At 31.5% G+C, this 24,714-nt stretch overlaps 4 protein-coding genes across 4 annotated transcripts; 2 read left to right on the top strand and 2 right to left on the bottom strand.

The window, feature by feature from the left end:
- Positions 1-293: 293 nt before the first annotated feature.
- LOC129908692 (kinesin-like protein KIF18A) lies at positions 294-12,671 on the bottom strand. The gene is made up of 6 exons (XM_055985389.1): positions 12,209-12,671; positions 9,013-9,721; positions 8,574-8,951; positions 855-1,665; positions 670-801; positions 294-609 (listed from the first exon to the last, which is right to left on the bottom strand). Exons 1-6 carry the CDS (start codon positions 12,511-12,513, stop codon positions 488-490), a joined length of 2,457 nt encoding a protein of 818 aa, XP_055841364.1. The 5' UTR covers positions 12,514-12,671; the 3' UTR covers positions 294-487.
- On the top strand, positions 7,605-8,615 carry LOC129908694 (ribosome-recycling factor, mitochondrial). The gene has a single exon (XM_055985391.1). The coding sequence runs from the start codon at positions 7,714-7,716 to the stop codon at positions 8,503-8,505; it is 792 nt and encodes a 263-aa protein (XP_055841366.1). The 5' UTR covers positions 7,605-7,713; the 3' UTR covers positions 8,506-8,615.
- A 3,130-nt stretch (positions 12,672-15,801) lies between the features above and the next one.
- Positions 15,802-23,219, top strand: LOC129910657 (protein FAM76A). The gene is made up of 6 exons (XM_055988117.1): positions 15,802-16,111; positions 21,114-21,187; positions 21,249-21,359; positions 21,779-21,872; positions 22,114-22,533; positions 22,657-23,219. The coding sequence occupies exons 1-6, from the start codon at positions 16,025-16,027 to the stop codon at positions 22,906-22,908; spliced, it is 1,038 nt and encodes a 345-aa protein (XP_055844092.1). The 5' UTR covers positions 15,802-16,024; the 3' UTR covers positions 22,909-23,219.
- On the bottom strand, positions 23,142-24,053 carry LOC129910658 (adrenodoxin-like protein 1, mitochondrial). Its single transcript, XM_055988118.1, has 4 exons — positions 23,880-24,053; positions 23,759-23,813; positions 23,594-23,700; positions 23,142-23,530 (listed from the first exon to the last, which is right to left on the bottom strand). Exons 1-4 carry the CDS (start codon positions 23,986-23,988, stop codon positions 23,286-23,288), a joined length of 516 nt encoding a protein of 171 aa, XP_055844093.1. The 5' UTR covers positions 23,989-24,053; the 3' UTR covers positions 23,142-23,285.
- Between the last annotated feature and the right edge of the window lie 661 nt (positions 24,054-24,714).

Here is a 24,714-nt window from a genome sequence, read left to right as displayed (position 1 = left end):
GAACTACAGATTATTCACATCAAATCGAGAAATGTTCATTTTGTCAAAAAAATGTTTGAATTGCTTATCTACTGGGACGAGAAAACAATAACAAAACTTGTACTTATGCTCTTAAAATTTTGTTTATAAAAACTTTAAACTTCGCCTCCAACAAATCACAAAAATCTTTTAATTCCCAAATTTGAAGTGGATCAGGCTACACCCTAAGGAAACCATCAGATAGAATTGACTAATTAATTTTGCAAGTAAAAATATGTAGGTGTATAAGTAGAAACAAGAAATATAAAACTAAATTAAGGAATAAATAAAATTATTTTATTGTTCAGTTCTTCCTTTTGCTTTCTAAGCAATTCGAATACTGGGTTATAATAAAATTTTACAAACAAGCACAACAAAAAATAATATACCGGCTTTTTTGAAATACATATTCATTAGATACCTTTGTGTGAATAAATTTATAAATATCTGTTAAATTAATCAATAAAATTTATGTTTTTTTAATTCTCAAAGAAGCAGTCCTATTAATTCTGACTGCAGGTTCTGCTGTACTACTACTTCCAGTAGCCTTAGCTTTTTGTCGTTTCAGAAAGTTAGCAGTTGAAGCTAATGCTAAATAAAAACAAATTGTTTTGTTAACAAATTCCAAATAAAAAATGCATTTAAGGTTACCTCGAGATGTGATTGTTGTTGTTCTGGGACTCTTTCGAACTCGACTTGGACTGAACTTCTGATTTTCTTTTTGAATACCTAATTTGACAGTTTTTAGAACTGTATCCCGAGTTATATTGGATTTTAAGAGAGCTAAAACAGAGAATATAAGTATTGATCTTAACGGACACAATTTTTATGTTTACCTTTCTTAATTTGCAAGCGATTCGCTGCACTAGAATTATCCTCACATAAAATACCAGTTATTAAATCAGTTTTTTTATTGCTCCCTAGGGATGAAACCTCAAATGTTGAGTTGTAATCAGTGATATCAACTGTACTGGACAACACTTGCGTTTCATCAGGATTACCATCGACGGGACGTTTAAAAATGTCAAGTTCATTTTGCATCGTTCCATCACCCAGGTCAACAATATCATCAAAAAGCCGTTTGTTTCGCTTGTACATAGACACTCCGTCTTCTTCGTCGCTTGAATTATTTTTACGTTTTCCATTTACTTGAATTTCTATGCCGTTTTCATTATCCGAAGGATTTTCATCAAAACTTAGTTGAAATTCATCTTCACTTTCCTTGTTTTCATCATCTTTGAACTTAATTCCATTGCCATTCATTAATTTACGTAGTTTTTCAAGTTTTTCACTATGCTCTGAAGCAATACCAACATCGAATTTGAGGATGACATAATCTTTTTGAACAATTTCGCAGCCCAACGAAAACATTTCTACCAGATGTTCATAGTCGGCATGATATAAGGAATTAAGTTTAGCAATATGATTTGTTTTGATATTTTGTTTTGATGTTTGAACTTCCATGCCCTTGCGCGTTAGATATATTTGAAGAATGTTAGAACATTTAGCCTCATTGACTTCTTTGTTTAGCTTTTTGATATCTTTCAAAGATTCTTGAAGTTTTTTCCGCCATCGTACAAGATCTTCTTTTTGTTTGAAAATCTGCTTGCCAAACCGATCGATCGATGCTTCAAACCGGCTTGTATCCTGGAAATTGTAAATGTTTATTTGATCAACATCAGTTTATGTATTACAACAAAATTTACAAAAAATGAGTACAGCTTTCAGAATCTGAAGACTCCAATACATTTATCTTGAATTCTATTAATTGATTTGTTCTTAATGTTAAAATTCTAGACATGGTGGAATGCCACTAGATCAGTTCGTATACGTGTTATACGTCTAGCGCATAGTCGAAAATTTTGAATATTTTTTAAAATTTATAAAACCAATTTTAAAATTCCGCAAATGCGCAACTTCCGCATGAATTGGAACACCTCCGCATCCGCAATAATCAATGCGGATTTTCATGTGGATGCAGAGAAGTTGCGACAAGAAAGAAGTTCGGCGGAGCCTGCGATTTGCGCGTACCAATGGGATTCACACCGATCATGGGTCTGTGACTGATTTTTTTTAGGCAAGACACAGAAAAAATGCAAAACTCTTAATTTTATAGCCCGTTTATACTAGAGCTCAAATTAGATAATTTCGCAAATTATCTCATTTCGAATTTCAAATTGTATAGGAATTAGGAAATTTTTTAAATTTGGAATTCGAACTTACCTAATTTGCGAAATTATCAAATTTGGGGTAAAAACAGGCTATTAATAGAGAACTTTCTTTCCGGACAAAATAAAATGGGCCAGTGACAGCATTCGCATCCGCAGATGTTAACTTTCAAAAATCCGCATCCCCATTTGCACCCGCGGATGGGAAAAAATCCACATCCGCAACATCCCTACTTTAAACTCCCTGAAAGTCACTCATGCCACAGGACATTTTGCAACCGTTGCTGGACGTATTCATTTCTAAAAAGAAACATTTTGAAATGCTTTTTATTATTAAATTATTATTTTTCAATAAGAATTTATTGTTTTTAGACTCCGAGAAAAAAACACAAGTTCAGTTAAACCAATTTTAAGAAAGACCTATAAATTTGAGTTCCAATTAAAACCCTGATTTTCAAAAAGTACGGAAAGTAAATAAAACGAGAAATCATCATAACTTTAATTTGACGAATAAGGAATTAAAACGATTTTTGACGTTTTTTTTATTTTAGTGTATGCTAATAGTATCTGATTTTTTAATGTGGTTTTAGTCAGAAATTCACTTATTCTAAAACCCAATTTGGTTTGACGTTTGTGTTTGAGTAAATTCTTATTTGAAATCGAGAAGAGAACTTCTCTTCTAAAAATTCTTCTGAGAAGCATTTTATGTCATGTTCGTGCCAATAAAACATTTTTAGAAGACTTTAGGATGCTCCTGGACAATTCTGGTCGGCCAATCGAAAAACAACATAGATTTTTGATCATCAATAGCTGTGTTTTATTCTCCTCGTGAGTCAGATCAGATCATTGAATTTATTTGCGAAACAATAACAAAACAAAATCCTGCTTTTGTTGTAAAGCTAATAAAAACAATGATCTGATCTGGATCACAAGGAAAATAAAACACAGCTAATATTAGCTGAGTTCTTTTAGGTTCCAGTATCTACTGCAAAGTGTGCTCTGAAGGGAGCGTATCGGAATCCCGCTTTTTATAATCCCGTTTTTCGAAAATCCCAAAAAAAAAGTTTTAAAATCCCGTCTTCTAAAATTCCGATTTTTAAAATCCCGTTTTCTGAAATCCCGCTTATTCAAAATCCCGATCAATTATAATGCTGCATTTTGAAATCCCGTCGAATCCCAAAATACATGCATTAAACTTAATAAAAAAATCATGAGAAATTAAATTAAAAGAAATTTTATTAAATTAAATTACAAAATTGTCGAAATGCATCCAAATATAAGTTAAAGTTTATTTAAATGAAATTTCTTTTGATTGTGTACTCAATTTAAGGTGTTCTTATCATTTTATGTTATTATAAATCTACTATGGGAGTATCACGATTAAATTGTTCTTCTTACGGCCATATTATTCACTAGTTTAAAAAAATACATCTGGATGTAAAATTTTCAAATGTCAAAAATAAATCCAAATCCAAAATAGTTATCCCGCTTTTAACTATGAAAATTGTTAAGAAATAGTTAAAAATGACTATTTTTTTCTCTGTAAGATAGTTAATATTATGGATTTGGATTTATTTTTGACATTTAAATTTCTTTACATCCACATGTATTTTTTAAACTAGTGAATAATATGGCCGTTAAACTTTAAAGTAACTATGTATTAGTTTGTTAAACAAATTTGAGTTTACTATTTTTTTTTTTTAATAATTTTTACTTTTTTTTATATTTTTTTATATGTTTTATTTGTTACAGGTTACAGTAAAAAGTAAAATGCATTTAAAAAAATTTCTCATTTTTAATTCTTTTACTATACCGATTTTCGGGATCGGGATTATTAGAAACGGGATTACAAAAAGCAGGATTATAAAAAAGCGGGATTATGAAAAGCGGGATTATGAAAAGCGGAATTATACAAAACGGGATTTTAAAAGCGGGATTAAAAAAAAAAAACGAGAATATAAAAACCGGTATATCGAATCCAACCCACTTCTGAATCACAGTACACATAAAAAGGTAATATATTCCGGAATGACATTGGTCGCCAGATTGTCAAAACATGACACTTTGGCGACCAATGTCAGCTACCGAATTCTTAATTGCTTAAAATACCGACGAAAAACGCACAAAAACCGATAAACCACGCACACCACTAATTTTAAAACAATTATTTACCATTTCCCGCGATGAAACACGAAGAAAATTTGTTATTTTTTAATTTATAATATTTTTAAATGACATTTTATAAATTAAAACAAAAACAAATTTCCTGTTTACTGCGATTGAAATATAAAAATTAAAGGCCGACCTGACAGATTGGTGCCCATTTTTGACAAACAAATTTTGACAACGTTCGGAATATATTACCATTGAATAATTATATATAGAAGTGACACCGATAGTTTCTAGCGCCACAGAATTTTATTTTTTTCGGCAATCAGATGTACTAAAAAATGTCCAGAGAGAATGGGGCTTGTCCTAGAAAATTATATTCCCAAAAATTTGTTTTTAAAAAAGGAAATTTCACTAATACAAACATTAGAAAACAAATATCAAATAAAAATAAAACGTATCGACATGTCGACATCCTAAATTAGAAAAAAAAAATAAGGAAATTTTACTCACACATAAAACATAAAACAAATATCAAACAAAAATAAATCTTATCGACATCCTATAAATGAAAAAAGAAAATATGGAAATTTTACTCATACATACAAAATTACACAAATATCAAACAAAAATATTGAAAAGTTATTTGACATTATAAATGTATCCATAGTAACTCGAAACTAAAAACAAAACATTTTTATTAACGACGAGAATTTGAACAAAATTAAATAATTATTGTTGTATATCCTAGGCACGTTATAGCTTATAGGGCATGAAAGTTACACTTATTTCAATAGTCCTATTAGCGTAGGTGACAAGGTGATTGCTCTTTACTTTTGCTCTTTGAGTTCGTATCCCCACAGAGATTGCTATTTTTTTATATTATATTTTTTTTGGCAATATTATAAAATGCGTAACAACTAGCGCCTTTTTTTGCTGAATCGAAACTCCACCTGATAACTTTACTTCATGACAAATAAATTTGTGCCAAAGAAATCTGAATAAGAAGTTTTATTCAACAAAACTTATAATTAGTAAATTTTATTTTCTACGGGCCTTACCAATAATCAAATTTAAGGCTGACTTAAATATTTAACTGAATTATATATATTTCACCCTACCAATAAACAATTTAATACTCAGGTACAAGGCTAACGCTCGGCTAAATTTAATAGTTGAGTTTCATAACGAGTGCAGCTTTTAACCTGAGTTGTTTTTATACACTAGTCCAAAAAGTTAAAGGAACAAAGCAGAATTCGTGATACCTCCAACAAGTACCTATTCAATTTGATTTCTTCTACTAAGAAAGATTTGTAGAAAAAAAATTTCAAAATCGTTGGAACCTTATAAATAAATTAAAACAAAAAAAAATCAAAAATAAAATTGGTATGCAATTTCGTAGAAATCACTATTCAACATTCAAAACTAAAATGTCAAAAAAAATTAATTTCCGGTTTTCGAAAATTTGATTTTTCAAAAAAAAGTGTTCAATATTTTTTATCCAAAAACTATTATTTTTCCAAATTGTCTTACTGTTTTATATTTAAACTATATAAATATTTAAACTATATAAAAATTCTTTAAAATTGAATTGGCAGTTTGGCAGAAAATCAGATTTGAAAAAAAAAACGGTTCTACGGTAGGTTAATAATAATTTTAAAACATTTCCATGATTGCCCAAAAACTATTTTATAATTTTTTTAAACAAAATTACTGGTACCGTTTTCGAGAAAATAAAACATTTCCGAAATTGGTATATGGCAGGTATCGTTATTTCTGGTAAAAAAAATTAGTTCTAAAAACCCCTCTGGAGAGTCTCCAAAAAATACTTCATACCAAGTTTGATGTTAATCGGTAGATCCGTTTAGCTATAGACAGACAGACTGACAGATGAACAAAAAAATCTACTATTAGTATTCTCCAATGGAACAGGGCTATAGTAATGCAATGTCTGATTGTTATCTCAACTTTTTTTTTGTGAGAATGCATAGCTTGACTATATAGTATCATGACAAAATAAAGAGCATGTAAAAGCTACATTCTTCTAGTTTTAGGATATTAGAACCAAATATTTTATTTCAAATGGTGAAATAGGAAAATCATTGGAACTATCCAAAACCACATTTTCATACATTTGCGATCAAAATAGACCTTTTTACAGTTTTTTTTTTTCAAATAAACTCAAATTCTTGTGAGTTTATTTCAACATTTTATTAATTATTATCGTTTAAATTTTAGATTAAAAAAAAAATTAAAAACAGAGAAAAGTATCCAAAAATGGTACGAAATGATTTTTTTTCCAAAATTTAACATTTTGTAAAAACTGCAAATTTGAACAAAGCCGTAAATCCAAAGTTCTTGTTCGCATACATAAATCATTTTAAGCAAATAATCGAGATAGTTTCGTATTGTATTAAAATATTTGAAATATGCCTTAAAATACTTTAAAATAATGTGTAATATGGCCATATTGTATGAACTTGATCCTTACCTACTCTTGCATATGGGGTTTAAGAATATAGTAAGTATATGCTACAGTGCATGCAGACAACATTTAAATAATGTGAACTACAGCTAGATATTATTACAAAAAGCACCCTAGTCAAAATTAAATAAACTCTTGAAGAAAAATCTTCTTGTCGTTAATAAAAACAGAAAAACAAAATCCTTTCAAATATACATAAGAATCAAACATTCAAAAATAAATGTTCAATTCAAAATATTACAAAAATTAAAAATAAATTCAATTTGAATATTACAGAAACAAAAATAAACAAACACACTTCTAACACAAAACAAAACTAATACAAATACACCAAATATAAATAATATAGTAGTTGTGGTTACTTAGTAACCAAAAGTCCTTTTAAGGAATTTTTTGGCCATCGAATACACAATCCTAAAACGATTGTGGCGCCACTCTTGTAACGATTGTAGCGCCACCCCTCAAACAAAGCGGATGTTTTTTCCGGTGTCACTTCTATATATAATTATTCAATGATATTACCTTATTATGTGTACTGTGCTTCTGAATGGCTTCAAAGAGAGAAAAAAAAATCATAACTTTTGGGTTATTCTTCTCCATCAAAAAAAAAAAAAAAAAAACTCATCATGAAATGAAGGAGAAATTATTTTTTGATTAAATAAAAATATTTTTAGTCCATTTTATTTTACTTGGATTTCAGCTAAAAAAAACAACCATTTTTTCTCATGAAACAAGTAATTATTTTTATACTTACTTATTTTTGTATGTGGTGTGGCATCACCAAAATAAATTCACTACTTTCCAACTTTCATTAGGTTATGTCACATTTTTGACAGATGGCTCAGTTGGTAGGTTAAAAAATATTACAACAAACCTGCTGTCCGAATTATTTTATAAATTTATTTAATTAAACAAAAAAAAAAAAATACGAAAATGTTTTTAAGAAAAATAGCTATAATACACTGCCCGGCATTTCGTGAGCTAATAGTGCCTTCTCGTCATACATGCCAACCAGCATTTTCTCAACTACCCAATCTTTTCAATCAAAAACTCAATTTATTAAATAGTCCCAATCAAGCACAAATTCGCTGTTATGCAAAAGGCAAGGATAGAGGAAAAGAAAAGGGTAAAAAAGGCGCCAAGGTAGCAATCAACGAGAACCTTTTGCGTGAAACAGTAGACCTTGACAACCTGAATGGACAAATGAACCGGGCCGTCGATCAAATGAAAGATGACTTTGTCAAACAACTTTCCTTACGCTCCACAACCGGTTCCATTGATACACTCAAAATCACAGTTGATGGAAAGGATCATGAGTTGCAAGAGTTAGCTCAAATATCCAGAAAGAATCCTAAAACCATTGTGGTGAATATGATTGCCTTTCCACAGACAATTCCTGATGTTTTGAGTGCCATCGAGAAGAGTGGTATGAACTTGAATCCCCAACAAGATGGAACAACACTCTTCATACCAATTCCCAAAGTTACCAAAGAACATCGAGAGAATCTCTCCAAGAATGCAAAGTCAATATTCATCAAATACCGGGATGCCATCAGAGATATTCAGCAGAATGCCATCAAAAAGGCTAAAAGACAAACTGATATTAGCAAAGACGACATGTTTGCCATACAAACTCAAGTTAAAGCAATTGGCGATAAGTTTATAGCAGAAGCAGATAAAATTCTAGTAGCCAAACAAAGCGAACTTGTCGGAGGAAAGGATTAACAGGAGATTTGAAAGTAAATTGTGTGTTATTTTTTTAAATTAAGTATGAACAAATAAAATAAACTTACATTTTGAGTTGGCATCGTGTCGAGTGTAAGAATTTTCTTGAATTTTTCTCTCTTTTCTTTGAGTCGACATCGGAACTTGAGTATTTTTTCTTTGCTTTGCATTCCATAGTAGTATTCTTGGGCCTTGATAACCGAAGAATATACTGCATCGATCTTACGATACCAACATTGCAATTCGGATTCGTCATAGGACTTTGATGTTGTTGCAGATTTTGTCGCAGTGGCCAGTTTGTTCTCCAGGTTTTTTATAATCTCTTGAAGACGATCATTTTCGTCTTGCAGTTCCATATTCTTCTTAACATAGAACTCTTTGGGCATATTAGACTTCATAACATTCTTCCTGAGAGTTGTACGGATCTTCTTGGCGCGACTGGCATACTGTAAATAAAAATCCATTGTTTTAATGGGTTCTCTGAAATGTGCCAAAGAATTTGTTTACCTTAAGCGTGTTGTATGTATCTTCGTAGGTCAAAGAACTCATGGAAACATTAGCAATCATCAAAGTTTGACAATTTCCACCTAAGGAATCTTTCAAGATTCTCGTAAGATTTGAATCGCGATAGGGAATGTGTTTCATTCCATCGGCCAGCTTGTTTATACAATTTCCCAATGCCAGAAGAGATTTATTAATACTCGCTCCCTCTTTGAATCTAACACCAATACCGCGAGTACTTGCTGCTCTTTCACTTCCTGCCAAATCAATCATAGACAACTTAACAGTTCGTTTCTGGCCAGATTTTTTGTCAGTCATGCGGATGTGAACTTGAAAAACAGCATGACTCCGACTGCTCTCTGCATTTGCATCTGTTGGATGTTGTGTTCGATTATTATTGCCCTGAGCAAGTAACTCTAGCAACTCGTCGGCACTGAATATTGGCTTTAGAACCAGGCCACTAACTACTACGCCATTTGAGTCTTCACGTAGTTTTAATGGACCACTTTTTGTTAGTAGATTCATCACCTGCTCATTGTATACTTCCAAGTAGCTGACGCCTATATCAAATTTGCGTGTCTCACTGAGATCGCCGATTTTATTGAAGAGCTCTTGCATTGTGAGATATGTAAGACCTCGACAATCTTCGCTGCCAAGCATTGTGAAAGTTTTGCCAGCTCCTGTTGCTCCATACACGAAAACGGAGCAGTTGTATCTAAAAATAATAGAATTGTCGTTAATTGAACAGACGAGACATGGTTGAAAGTTCAAATTAGCATTTCGTATAAATAAGTATCACAACAAAAACATAAGTGTTTAAAAAAGAGCCAAGTTCTCGTATGTTAAAATTATGCTGGCACAAAAAGTACTGAGATGTAAAAGTGTACCTGTTCTAAAGTTTAAAACCAAACTTTAGAACTTGGTACACTTTCACATCTCATTATTTTTTGTGCCTGCATAATTAAAAAAAAAACCTCAAGCTTTCAATATTTCCTAGTTCTTTTAAGGTAGTTGTATTCGAATATCTAAGGGTGGGGACCACACCCTCTGATTAGAGAATATATATTTTTAAAATGTTTCTTTTGCATATGCAATATAAAAGATTCTATCACAAGTGCCCTAAAATATTTGATGAAAATTCAGCGAAAAACGGGCGGTTACCGCGCCCCCTGAATTGAAAATCTCAATTTTTTTTCCTTGTCTGCACCACAAGACTCATCAAATTACAAGTTTCTACGATAACGTGAAGTTCTTCATAATTTTGATGATATGTCAGTAGGTTAGTCAGTCGGTTACGATTTTTGTGATTTTTTTGGCCCTATATCTTAAAAACTACACCTCCTAAGTAGCTGAAATTTTAGAGGAGCGAGTTTAAAATTTCTGGCATATTTGGTATAGATGTTAGAGGGGGTCGAAAGTTCTTATGGAAATAACATGGGATTTCGGACCTTGTCCGATCAGTTTTAAATTCCAGCTAAAATATTTGTTCCAAAAACTCGAAACTTTACATACAGCTATGGACAAAGAAATAGCACACTTTTGATTTTTCTTAAAAAATTGAATTTATTTGGGACCCTAATTATATTATATTATAGTATAATTTTTATATCAGGGCATGCATTAGCTAATGGGGATTCATAAAATAAATAATTAAAAAATATTTCATTTCAATTCAATTTTTAAAAATTATGATTTGTATAGATTACCCTTTTTTCTTGTGGACAAGGAAATAGCACACATTCCGGAAATCATAAAAATAATCACTTCTAAGCAAAAATTCTTACAATTTCCAATAAGTTCAATAATACTAAGTTAGTAACTTGTTAGTAGACCATGATTTTTCAAAGTTCCTTGGCACCTCTTTGTCTTTGGTAAACTTTCAACTAACGTGTGGTATGTGGTATGTGGTATCAACTTTGTGGAGTACGGCAGTGTTGCCAGAATATTTTCGTGGCCTATTATGAAAAATCTTTAAGCCAAAAATATCCGCTTTCAAAAATGGTTAAGAAAACGCAAAAAAAATGTATGGCATGAGTTTTACATTTTTTTTTTACCCGGCTCTGGCAACACTGGAGTACGGTAACACGCTGTTTGATTCTGGCCCAAAGATCGTTTGAATTTTCAAATTTTGTTTCCCCAAGCTTAACCTTGACATCAATTTATAAATTTCAGAGTTTAAATTTCTATTTGCTCTTTCTAAATAAATGGCTTAAAACATCATTTATTCGAAAGATTTAGAGTTTAAGCTAATTGAGAAGGATTTTGTCCTTGACTATGACTATGAAGATCGAAAGTAATTCTTCCTTTTTTCGCAGTTTAATGATTTTGTCTGCCTTTTTTTTTTCAAAAATACTTGTTAATTAAATAGTAGCAATAAAATAAATGCATTTTCGTTTACAACTTTTGAACGCGGAATAAAAATTTAACGGTTAAACAAATGTGTGCTATTTCTGTGTCCAGTAGCGAAAGAGACAGGAAAAGCATTATATTGCTAGTGCAAATAAATATAGAAAATAAAGGTACTTTTAAAATATTTTTGTCTTCATCATTTTATTTCGACAATATACCTACCTACCAAGAAAAAATATATAGAAAGCATTCCTAATATCTCAAATTCGATTCGCATGATATTTCTCAATAATGTGCTATTTCTCCTTCCATGGCTCTACTTAAACCTTATAGATGTAGCTATCACACTTTTTTATTTAAAAGAAAAGTTCCCTTAAAATGACACAGCCTAGTGTAGTGCCAAAGTTGCTAGAGAACTTGGCTGGGCACTACCCCTTGATAAACTGGTTGTCATTAGGCCAACCTACAGTGAATTTTATTCAGCCCTATCGAGGTATCCGTCGGAGCGGAAATTTGTCCGAAAGTTATTACCTGTCGCAAGCACACATCAAACATCGAATCATAATTCGTATGAAATCGGAGAATTTTCCGCTCCGACGGATACCTCACTAGGGCTGATTGTCTACACATTTAAATTTAACAGTTTGAGAAAGAAGCATAAGTTTTTCTATGAACAAAATTCCAATTGTAATTGAGTTAACGACCCATTTCAATTAAACATAAAAATAGTGACTCATATTATCTCAGTATATGGAAGAAAAAGGAGCTACATGACGTTGTTTTGTTTAAGCATTTTAAATTCAATCAGTTTAAAAACAATATGGCCTGCTTAAAACTAAAAACAAATGTTTACCCATTCATGACCGATTCAACCAGCGGCATTGTGCATTCCTCAAACAAATCTTCATTTGATGATTCCGTATCAAAAACTCGATCAAAATCCATACTGAGTTTCTTATTGACCCTTTTTGTCATGTCACGATAATGTTGTTTGACTCCTTGAAAGAAAAACTCATCGTCCTCTTCGTCAGGATCAAAGAGGAGAGTTGTTTTGTCCATGACTTTAATTATTGTTCTTTGATTTGTTTCCAATTCACGTCTATTGTATGGACGGACGCGAACTGCAACTTTTATGTTTTTTTGTTCACCGTTTGACATTTTTTTTGTTTTGTATTTTTTCACTTTTATTAACTTTTAAAAATATATATATAATAATGTTTTAAATAATAACAATTTTGTATACGTTTTGATGAAAGTTGTGTAGATTTATTTAAATGAAATTTTCAACAAATCGCACCCGAAGCCAAAAACTCCGTTTGTATTTAAATTTGTATTTTTAATTTTTTTTTAGGTTGGCACTCCTGCTTTAGTGGAGAATGAACGAGTTCAATGCGTTTTGGTTTTTTAAAAGTGGCCTTGTCAAACACTAGCGGCCATCACAGTACACATATACCCCGTTTGTATGACCGATTTAAAGATCGAATTGAAACTGAATCGAAATTTCGATCCAGGGATATGGAAGTACCAGATCGAGGAATCGAATTGAAATAGAATCGAAAACACAATTTTTCTTTTAAATATATTTGCAGTAAAATAGAAAAATCTAACCAAAAACAAAGTGCAAGTAAAACTAGATATCATAATACATACATACAGTAAAATTTGCAAATAAGAAGACAATCACACACAATTTCCACCATAAATTATATCTCGAGTATTCAATTCGTTTGGTACATATGCATATTTTCGATTCGATTCAGCTCCCCGAGTCGGATCGGATCGACAAATCCGGATTCAATTCGATTCAGGTATATATAGACCTAAATCCTGATTCAATTCGGATTCAAATCGCCATACAAACGGGGTAATAATTATGTGTACTGTGAGCGGCCATATTAGGTGTGTTTTTTTGTTTATCTGTTTATCTATATAGATTTTGTGCAAAAAAACGACATCGAGATTTTTGAAATTGAAACAATTTACGTGTTAAAAACAACAAAAACTTTATCTGTATAGATTTTTGAAAAATCCAGATAATTATCCAGATTTTACTTTCTCTCGATAAAAACAGTAGTGCCAAGGTAGTTTAATTGTTGTGTTCATACAGAAATATCTGAAAATATTAACAAAAAAGCGGAGAAAACGAGGTTTGAAAAAAACTCTCATAGAAAAAAATAATCAAAAATTTTTTTGACATGGTTGCATGTCATGGTCATGGTCATCATGGTTGCATGTTAATATCTCGAGATATACGCAATGCACTTATCAGATAAAAGTCTTAAATGGATCCTTATAAGATTGTTGACAAGATATGTATAAAAAATTACCAAAGTTTTTTCGAAAAATTAGAAATAAAAATAAAAAAGTTTTCACATTTGATTTTTAAAAAATCGAAAAAAAAAATCAATATGGCTACCTTAAAACGCTTATAAGGCCGTGTGCGAATTGCGTTAAAATGTTGGTTAAAATTTCTACCACGATTAAAATTTGACGTTTGGTTAAAAAAGGGATCAAATTTATTTTTTTGCTGTGCGAATTGGGTTAAAATGTATTAAATGGGACTTTTTTCTTGGTACTACTTTGAATAAAATTCCCTCAAGATAAAACAAAATTACCCTCAAAAATGGTTTTTCTTATGTTCAATTAACTATTTTTTTTAACAAAACCCAGTTGAAAATATATCAAGTTAAATATTCTAGTATGAAAATGTAAGAAATTCTCAATTTAACATACTTTTTTTTTTATTTTATCGATAAATTCCCATTTCATTATGATCAAAAAGAAATTTATTAATTCAGTCTTCTAACACTAATTCGTAGTTCTCCAGCTGCCAACAAAATAGAAATATAAAAAATAAAAAACAAACAAGCAATAATTATTTCAAATTATTATTTCAAGATGAATATTAATTTGAGGAAGTACTTTGTATTAATACTTTTAACATTTCTTAAAACGCATTATAACAAAAATAATTTCAAATCTATCTTGATCTTTTTATCTTGAGAAACGTCAAATTTTAACCACTAGTGTCAAATTTTACCCTTCTCCGCAGCTGGGTAAATTTTAACCCATTTTATTCACCATGCTAGTGTCAAATTTTAACCAAACGTCATATTTTAACCAACATTTTAACGCAATTCGCACACGGCCTAACACAAGAACGACGCAACTAATGTTAATGGTCATGGTCTTAAAATGTAGCTAAGAATATACAGATCATTTTTGGTTTTTTGTGAAAAAAAAATTTTTTGAATCCAACATGGATGCCATGGCCATATGAAAATTTTTGTTTGCATCCAACATGGATGTAATGGCCTTCCCACTTCGGAGTTAAAATAAAAAAAAAACAAAAGCAACATTTTTGACAGACAGCTGCCAAAGTATATGTACAGTGGTGCCAAATGTTTGCATGGATTTCAAAAATCTCGATGTCGTTTTTTTGCACAAAATCTATATAGATAAACAAAAAAACACACCTATTGAAGCATGAATGAAATCCATTATGTTTTTTTTTTTAACAAGGTTGTTCCTCCACTGTTGCTTCTTCTTTTTTTCCATTTTTTATAATTTAATTCCTTTGTTTTGTTCGGGTTAATTAATTTTCACAAATTATTTTACATCAAAAGAAACTAAATTGCGGGACATGAGTACCGACAAGCCGACAACCATAATAAACAGAATAAAAAAGACAAACTGTTTATAATGGGCGACGCGACGGTGAGCTGCCATCTGTCAAAAATAATTTTACTCTATTGTATTTTTATTTTGCAATAGGTCTAGGGTATAGCAAAAGTGCAAGACTGTTGTAAAATTTTAATCCGTATATTTTGTTGTTGTAGTGTTGTAAGATTTTACACTTTTGCACTTTTGCAATGATACAAGACCAGTTGCATCGGATCGTGAATACCCCTATAGTATAAAATGGGAAATTGCCAATATTTCTGTCAAATTGAAGCCATTTATATTTTCATCGTGTAAACGCAAGTTTTTAAACTGATTTTCTGATATTTTTTCTTGAGTTTTTTATTTGTATTTTCATTATTTTTACTTTGCTATAATACCCGACGGTATTTTTTTGTTAACGCTGTTGATTTTGCAGACTTCAAAAATTTTCGTTTCGCTTCAGCAGCTTACAAGGCTTTAAAGCCTGGTACGCTGTTTGGGCTAAATTTTAGCCGAGATAAAATTCCCATACAAGTTATCGTTAATTTGTATGGGACTCATTTTAGCTCCGCTAAAATTTTTCGATTATTTGTATGGGAGCTAAAATTTTCGCTTCAGCTGCGTACTAGGTTTTATAAATTAATTCTAGTGGAGACCTAGTTCAAAACTAGCAAATGTTAACCCAGACACATTCAGCAAATAAAAACCTTACCAACACTGCCCGATGATTTGTGAAAATTATTTGAACGCACACTGTAGTGTTGCAGTGCAGACTTTGCAGACACTTCACGCCATTTTTACTTTACAAAATTTTGACAAAAGGAAAGTTCTTTCTGCGTCCTTCCGAAAAAAAAGAAAATTTTGTTATACTTCTACTTAATTTAATTTAAATAGATCTAAATTTAGATTCTTTGTTAAAATATTTGATAAATAAAAAATACCTCTTTTGTTTACGTACGACATATCCCAAGGAAAAAAAAAAAATATCTTGTCGCCCTGAAACAAAATGAGCGGAAAAGTTTTATTCGCCTGCTCCAAATGCTTCTCAAGGCATCCATTTGAGGAATTATCTTCTGGGCAACAACTTTGCAAGGTAAATGAAGTGATTTTTTTTATTGAAATAAACAAATTTCTCAACAAATAAACTTGTTATTCTTTTATTCTAAAAATTGTATACGTGAAAGATGGCGCGAGTTTGCTTTGTTTTGAGTGAAGTTGCAAGTTTCAAGTAATTAACAACAAATAAATTGTTTTGAAAATTTGCTGCCTCAGACATTTGGTTCCCCAGAAGTGAGTCACGCAGTCTCATGACGATAACATTCAATATAAAAATTGATGGTCTCACTTCTTTAGTTTTCCTAGTATTGGGCGGCAAAATTTCTAAACAGGTACAAGAATGTTTGTGCACATCACCACAACTTACTCTGATATTGACCTTCAATTTGCTTGAAAATGACACGTAATTAGTTGTCTTTAAACCTAAGCCATTTACCTTGAACGAATTACGGTTTTTCTTGGAATGCCAATCCAAGTAATACATACAGGAGCTAGAAGTCTTGTTTAGGGTTCCATCGTTTCACTTAATCACTATCATAACAGGGGTCGATTGAACGACCATATTCAAGATTGCTTCCTACTTGCCAAATGTAGGGTTCAATGTGTTGATCTTTAAATTCAATCAAATGGGAATCTCTAATGCTTGTGTTACTGGTTATTTTATTAATATGATTTTCTCATTAATAGTAGTTTAAGGAGTGATACAACATTGTGGAATTTTTTAAATTTTATGAATAGAGCTTTTTGATCTTCCATGAAATCTCTCACAAAGTATAGGTGTATGGTACTAATTTCTCGTCTGTTCGTAACTTCTTCCTTTTTACTCGGCGCTGTTATTATCTCAATGTCCAGGGAATCATTACTCTCCCACGTATCTGCTTCACACTTATGTGTTCCACCAGAAATCGGTGGCAAGCCTCCCGGTTTTGCAATTGTTCGTATTGTTTGCATTTGAAGGGTCCAGAGTAAAAACAGCACATGTTCACTTTTCGTCAAAAATAAACTAATGATGAGGTCTTGTAGTATTTACTGAGGACTATCTAATGACATCCTTACATAAATAAATTTTGGCCCTCTAAAAAAAATAAATTAAGTATGTGCCTTTAGTAGTAAGTTGTATGGAGAACAAAATTTTAAAATGCTTTTTTTCTCGGAATGAGTTGGCCTACATTTCTTCTTACTTCGTCAATACCTATAACGTGGAAAAAAAAAATAATTGGGTTGTATTCACAATACTCATGAAGATAGTTTTTTTTTTAGTGACTGTATCATGAATATTCACACACAAAAGAATTAAACATTTTTGCAACAGAAAATCTTTAGTTGAAGTTAAATGTGTTTGCCTTATTTTATCATAAAGAAGAATTAAAACTTTTGTAAGCGTTGTAACCTTTTTGAAAACATGTATTTGAACATACATAAATACAATAGCTTCTAGTTTTGGTACAGCATTTATTGTTTGTATACTAATTTTACAATGTAGAGAAACACATACCTAGTAAACGAAGATACATAATATGTACTTGTTGAATTTGTCTTTTTCTCCAAACAACGCAATTACGAAAAGTAAATAGTGAAGGAGTCGTAAATTATTTTTTACCTATATTTTTATTTTCATGAGATGTAAAGGTCTTAGCATGGATAGCAATTTTTCATATATGTACCTATTTTTCTGAAAAAGGGAATTTTTGTTTTTTTTTTTTCTTTCAATTAAGCCTAGTACGCAGCTGAAGCGAAACGAAATTTTCCATACAAAAATAGCACACGAAATCTATTATTTCTGTTTTAAAACTTATTTTTTAATGTTTTTTTCTTGAATGTTTGTATATGTATTTTTATTATTTTTATTAGTTTGACTATGTCTTAAAGCCAATGGACTCCCAACTCCGTGTTTTAATTTTGTCTGCGTTTTTTTTTTTTAATTTTAAAAAATTTTTAAAAAATTTTTCCGTCTTTAAATTATTTTTTATCTCGTTCCACAAATATTGCTGAAGTTAACCGCTCGATCTGCTGGGTTAATTTTTACCGAGCTCAACGAGCGAGCCCTGTCAGGTCGGCCTTTAATTTTTAAATTTCAAATCAGCAAACAGGAAATTTGTTTTTGTTTTAATTTATAAAATGTCATTTGAAAAAATTATAAATCGAAAAATAACAAATTTTCTTTGTGTTTCTTGTCGGAAAATTAGTCAATAATTGTTAAAAAAATAGTTGTTCGAGTTTTTCGTCGGTAATTTAAAAGTGACAAAATTGACAAGGTCTCAAATTTTGTCAAATTTGACGATCAAATTTTGACAACGTCCGGAAGATATTACCTTATTATATGTGTTAAAGACTTCATTTGGAATCTGCCAAACTATCAAACGGATTTTATAACCAGAAAAATTGAATCTAGAATCGTAAAATAAAACCTTATCACACAAGAATTAACTTTTTCACCAAGTTTAAAAAACAATTGTATGTCAGCTGACACCTTTCTCACACTATAGCCTTTCGAATTGAACAAAATGGACCTTATGCAAGTAAAATTGTTACTTGGGCAGCAGCGTCCCTACTAACAATTTGCTTCTATAATGCTTTACAGAAGCAACAATTGCATCTGTTAAGCTTTATAGAACCAAAATTGTTTGTCGGGGTACTTAGCTTTAAGCTGCTGGTGCGAAACGATATTTTCCATACAAAATTTCGTTAGTCAGCTATAACATGAAGCCTCAAGAGGCGCGCCTCTTTTCAAATCTAATGAGTGCAAAAGAGAAAGAAGATAAAACAAAAAATTATCCGACCGGAGAGTCGTGGGCCGAAATTCTGAGACTCTTTTTTGACGTTTCTTTTTCTACTCTTCCTTTTTTCAACATTCCCTTTCATTTCTTTTTGTTTCTTGGTGAAATACAACAACAACAATACTATAATCAAATGAGAAATGTCAAATTTGAGTCTTTGACTCAAGAGGCATCGTGTAATAGTACGCGCCTCATAGAATGATTATCAAAAGAAAATTCGAAACCTTTCTTCGACACCTTTCTCACACACAACTCAACCTATTTAAAAAACACCCATCCACCAAAAATATTTTTAGGAACTTTATGAATCCATTGGCCCTGCTTTATCTTAAGCCTTCATCCCGAATTTCATCAGTGTAGCATGTTTTTTACATTTGTTTCGGTTATATTTTACCTGTTGAAGCACCCTTGTTTATAATCGGATATAACTTTTCTTATAGCAAATCGTATTCACTTTATTTTCATGTCATAAGATTCAGCATCAAAAAATACCTTTAAAACATGTGTTATATGATGATATTCCACCAACATTATTTTTCACTTTTGACCTTCACCCCCTCTCTCTTGTCCGTGAAATTACACCCTTCCACCCAATTTTTTTTAATAGTCTTTTTTGAACCTTGGTTCTTATCCCAAAAACAAACTTTTTGCCCAGCTTCATGAGTGTAACAATTTTTTTGTTTTTAAATGCCTTTTCCTGTACTATAATTATTATTTATTTGGAATGGCACACGATAAGTTTTTTTGAGAAATGTTTGCTGACATTCGCTCAAAGTTTCAAGTGTCTGTATTTGCGAAGAAAATTAGCTCTGGCTTTCAAATAGCTGAAGTTTTGTTGAGAGGTATTTTTGACTGTAAGTTTGTTTCGCCACTGGACCTCAACCAGATATTTTTAAAAGGCTTTAATCTAATGAATCAAGTTAAACGTGCTGACGATTATGCTCTGGGGATGTTAGGTTAGCGACTAGAAAAATGTCAAATTTCAAACGTAAATTTTAGCTCGGCTAAATTTTTTCGATAATTTGTATGGGAGCTTAAATTTAGCTCGATCAATGTACCAGGCTTTAGGAGAAAGTAAAAAATCAAGAAAACATTTTTATGGCACTTACGGTTAGTAACGGTTCAAAAATATATATTTTACAAAACAAAAATTTAAATAATTTAAAAATAGGACCTTATTTGCCAAAGTCCATAGATTTTTTTAAATTAATAATATTAGAGCCGTTTTTGGGACAATAAAACATTGAAATTAATTTACTCTCAAAAGTTCTTGGAGTATAATATCATAATCGCAAAACCATTTTTGCGAACTGTTGTTTGTTTATTTCCTTTTGAACAAAAACTTCCTCTGTTCTTGTTTGTTTGCTTCTGAAAGAACCCTGTTTTGTTGATTTTAATTTGCAATATATTTCGGATGAACAAGTAACCGAATTCTGAGAGCTCTTAGGATAGCCTATCAGCATATTTCGTTTGAACCATTACTTTTGGAACAAAATGTATAATCAACAAAAAAAAAACGCAAACAGTTAGGAAGTATACAAATTCCTCAATATTTATCTTGAAAAAAATTAGTACATTGTTCTGATTCAAGCCTAGCACGCTGCTGATGCGGAACGAAAAATCCCATACAAAAATGACACAACGAAAAAATTTAACTCTGAATTATGCTGTTCGAGGAGAAGTGTCATTTTTTTTTCACAGAAATAATTGCCAGGGACATAAATTGTGTGCCACAAAATTAAATTGCAGTTATTTTGTTTGTTTTTGTTCTTCATTTTGTCATAGCATGTCTTTCAGAGATTTGCTTACGTTTTATTATTTAAGCCTAGTACATACTTCGTGAAGCAAGTCGTGAAGTGAATTCATACAATTTTTGATGGTTTTCAATTTTCAAATTAATCTTTTTCGAAAAATATATAGGGAGAGTAGATTCACGATTGAAAGAGATTCATGTACATTTAGCACGTGAACTACTTCACGTCGTGAAGCAAAACTCTCCATTTTTTTTTTCACCACGACCAAAAAAAATGTATAAATATATGTGCTAGGCTTTATGTGTTGTATTTTGTGATACTCAATATTTTTCCGCGGAGATTTCGTTATCCTGGTAGAGACAGAGACCAACAACAAATTTCGTTTCGCATAACCAGCGTACCAGGAATTAACACTGCCGATTTCGTGGCTAATTTTAATTCTTAATATAAAATTGAACTATGTATTAAACATTTATTTAATTAAACATTTTATTATTTTTCATTTCAGAATTGCCGCTCATCTTCTTCATTCTCGTCAGTTGTAAAATGTACTTATTGTCGTTCTGAGCATCAACAATCAAGGTGAGTACAAGGTCATCAACAAACAACCTTTAGAAAACCCAATTATTGAATTTATTTTTAGTAAATCGAGCGTGTGCAAAAAATGCGAGCAAAGTCTCAAGCAATATGGCAAACCAAGTGCCTGCGAATGCTGTAATATTGTTGCTGCTTTTGGTGGTCCTAAATGTCAAAGGTTTGTATAATTCAATAACCTCTTATCAATACCATATTCTCTATTGCAAAAATAAGAAAAAAGAGATTTTTGCCTATCCACAAAGTTTATGGCCCCAAAAATAAAATTTTCTATTCGAAAAAAAGCCTTCCTCAAATCCATTGTTTGCTAATGTTATATTTTATACAAAGTAAATAACCTTGATGTTTTTGAATGGAATCCAAATAGATGAAAAAAAAAAAAAAATAGAATTACTTTAGGGTCATAAACTTTTTTTGTGAAATCTTTTTTAAAATTTTAAATTAATTAAAAAAAAATAAAGCAGAGCTTTTTTCTTGGCATTTTGCAAGAGGGAGAGTAGATTTGATGATTATACTAGTTAGTCTATGCAAAGCTTATGAACGCAAACATTTTCTCTTTACCTTTTCTTCGATAAATAGGTGTACAAGCTATGAAGCAAAATATGGTCAGCCAGTAACCTGCGATGAGTGTAAACAGCGATCGGCGTTCGATAAACACGATGAGAATAAAAAGGTGTGTTTGTCAGCGAGTAACTCAGGAGAGATTACTTCCAAATAATAGCCAAACTGTGATAAAAAATAATAACAATGTGAAAAACATTTGTAATAATGCAAAACGGCTTATACGTAGACATAATTACTATGTTTTTATACATGTTTGCGTTCATAAGCAAAAGCCAGACAAAAAATAATTTTACAAAATGTGTGTTTCACTATATTTTTATTTATATCAAATCATTTTATATCATTTTCAGGTTAATGGTAAACTCCTTTGTTGGTTGTGTACGTGCGCATATAAACGTGCATTAGTTAAAGCCCACCAGGATGGTCGTTTGGCAAAAAAACGACCACATGAGAAACAACACAAAGATGGCTCGAAGAAGACACAGCAGTCACGTTCTGAGATGTCAAAGAACTCGGGTAGTCTTGATATTCCGGAAAAAAGTTCACGGCAAAGTGCATCATCTGGCGGTAGTGGTGGTGCAGGAAATGGTGGGGGCAATGGTGGAAGAGATCTTCCACCTAATGTGCCCATAGTTGCACCAGCTGTGGTTTCTATTGATCCGAATAGCTCGGATCATGTTGTTGCAATGACAGAATTAAAAGAGCGAATTGCAAGTCTCGAGAGGAAGCTAGTTATGAAAGATAAAGATTTACTAGAAAAAGATAAACAGGTAAAACTTTTATTTTTCCTTCCTAAATTTAATTTTATGATTGCACACATAAATCGTTTAATTTATTTTGTTTCTCAACAACTAAGTAACTAATATTGAAATTATTTTTTTTTTAATTTCTAGCTAACCGAGCTTAAAGGAATAAACTTTGAGAAGGAAAATGAAATGCGCAACAAGTTAAAGGAAAACGATAGAATACACGAAATGAAAGTGGACCAACTAAACTACAGAATAGCTAATTTACTTAAAGAAGTGGCTACACTCAAGAGAGGCAGCAAGAAAAATGGCACAGCTGGTGGCAAGGATAAAGATAAGGAATCTGCATCTGGCAAAGACAGCGGAGGCTCTGGAACAGACAGCCCAATAACGAATTAGAGAAATTTCTGTTTTTTATTTGCTGGGGAAAGGAACATTACCAACGAACGTTTTCGAGTGGTGTTCTTATTTATCGAACAACAAACATTTCTTGCTATTAAAAATCTATTTAAACAAAAAAAAAAACATTGTGAAAAAACAAATCCAAGTTGTCTAAAATGAAAGAGAAACTATCCTGAATAATTCTACCGAATTATTGATATATAATCTTCATTATTCATTAAACAACTCTGTAGCGTAATAGTAACTTTTTATTTAATTTTTTTTTTATTTACCAATTGTAAATAAATACTATTTGACAAAAATAATTATCAATTTTTGTATGTTTTTTTATCATGCTTTTTATTCTAAAATTCTACAACTTAGTCGAAACAATCTCAGTGGGGTTTTGGTTTGTGGCCATCAACGTAAAAGTTTCTAGTTGCCTTTGGCAATGTCACTTCTATGCCATCTAATTCTTTTGTTAGGATGATTTGACATCCTAGTCGAGAATTCTCCTTCAGGAATGGTGCCATATCCAAGAGATCATCTTCCTTTTCTTCGGCTTCGGGAAGTTTTTCTAAATAATCGTAATCTACATAAACATGGCACGTTGTACAAGCTAAAGATGCTTCGCATGCTCCTGTGTGTGAGTGTTAGTGATTGTGTAAGTTTTCGTTTTCTATTGAATAGATTTTTTTTTTACCTTCCATTTCAACTCCATATCGATGTGCAAGGTACATAATGTTATCACCGATTTTTCCCTTAACTTTTGTCCGTTTTCCATCTTTGTCGACGTAAGTTATATTTACTCTGTTAAAGAAAAATGTTTAATTTTTTGATGTGGGTTATGTTTTGCTGTGATGCTTACATTTCATCTTCAGATTTTGGATCTTTCGATTCGTATTCACCGCCATGAAAAAGATCTGAAATAGGTAAATTTTGAAGTAAAGATTTTCATACTTTCTTAGTTATATCATATGATAACAAACATTTTGTTGTGTGCAGCAGTTTTTGAGGTTGATATTTTTTTACATTTTGTGATGATTGGAAAAGTATTTTAATTGGAAAACGAACTTGCCGTGAAAGTAAACAAAACATTTTTTAGATAACTAAAAACCGCTGCCTGAGAATTAATTTTTTTTTGGCATTTCTGACAAGACTGACTAGACAGCTGATTTTGACATGGGTGTGTTCAATAGGTTTAGTTGCTATAAAATGGATTTGTTACTTTTTTTAAAAATAATTTTAAGACCATGTTTCCATTAGGACTTGTTTATTTTAATGCTGGATTTACATACGTCTGCATTCAGAAAAGTAAAGGCTTGGCCACACCGGAGGGTATGCGGTAGCGGTACGGGTAGAGGTAACGGTACTTGTATGAAAAAAATTCCAAACTGACATATCAACGTTCAGATGTGGAATTTTTTTCATACAAATATCGTTACCGCTACCCGTACCTCTACTGCATACCCTCTGGTGTGGCCAAGCCTTAAAGGGGGATAAATATAACAGCTGAAATCCGTACGTATGAAGGAGAGGCATTGATGAAGACGAACATGTTCGTCTTCGCCATAATCTCCCTATAATCTGCATTTGTGAAGATCTCTACATTTTCTTAAATACCTACTGTGTCTCCTTTCAATACACATCTGTAAATGCAGACGTATATGAAATTCCAGCATAAGTTCAACTTTGGTTCAAGCATGGATTTGGATATTTTAACACTAGCCCTGTTCCTTTGGGAGGTGACAAAGTACTACTAGTAGTTTACTAGTAATTTTCAATGGAACGCACTTTCAACGAATTCAATACAAATCGTATCTA

This window comes from Episyrphus balteatus, chromosome 2 (assembly GCF_945859705.1).
Source record: "Episyrphus balteatus chromosome 2, idEpiBalt1.1, whole genome shotgun sequence".
NCBI lineage: Eukaryota > Metazoa > Arthropoda > Insecta > Diptera > Syrphidae > Episyrphus > Episyrphus balteatus.
This window is presented reverse-complemented; position numbering and strand designations above follow the sequence as displayed.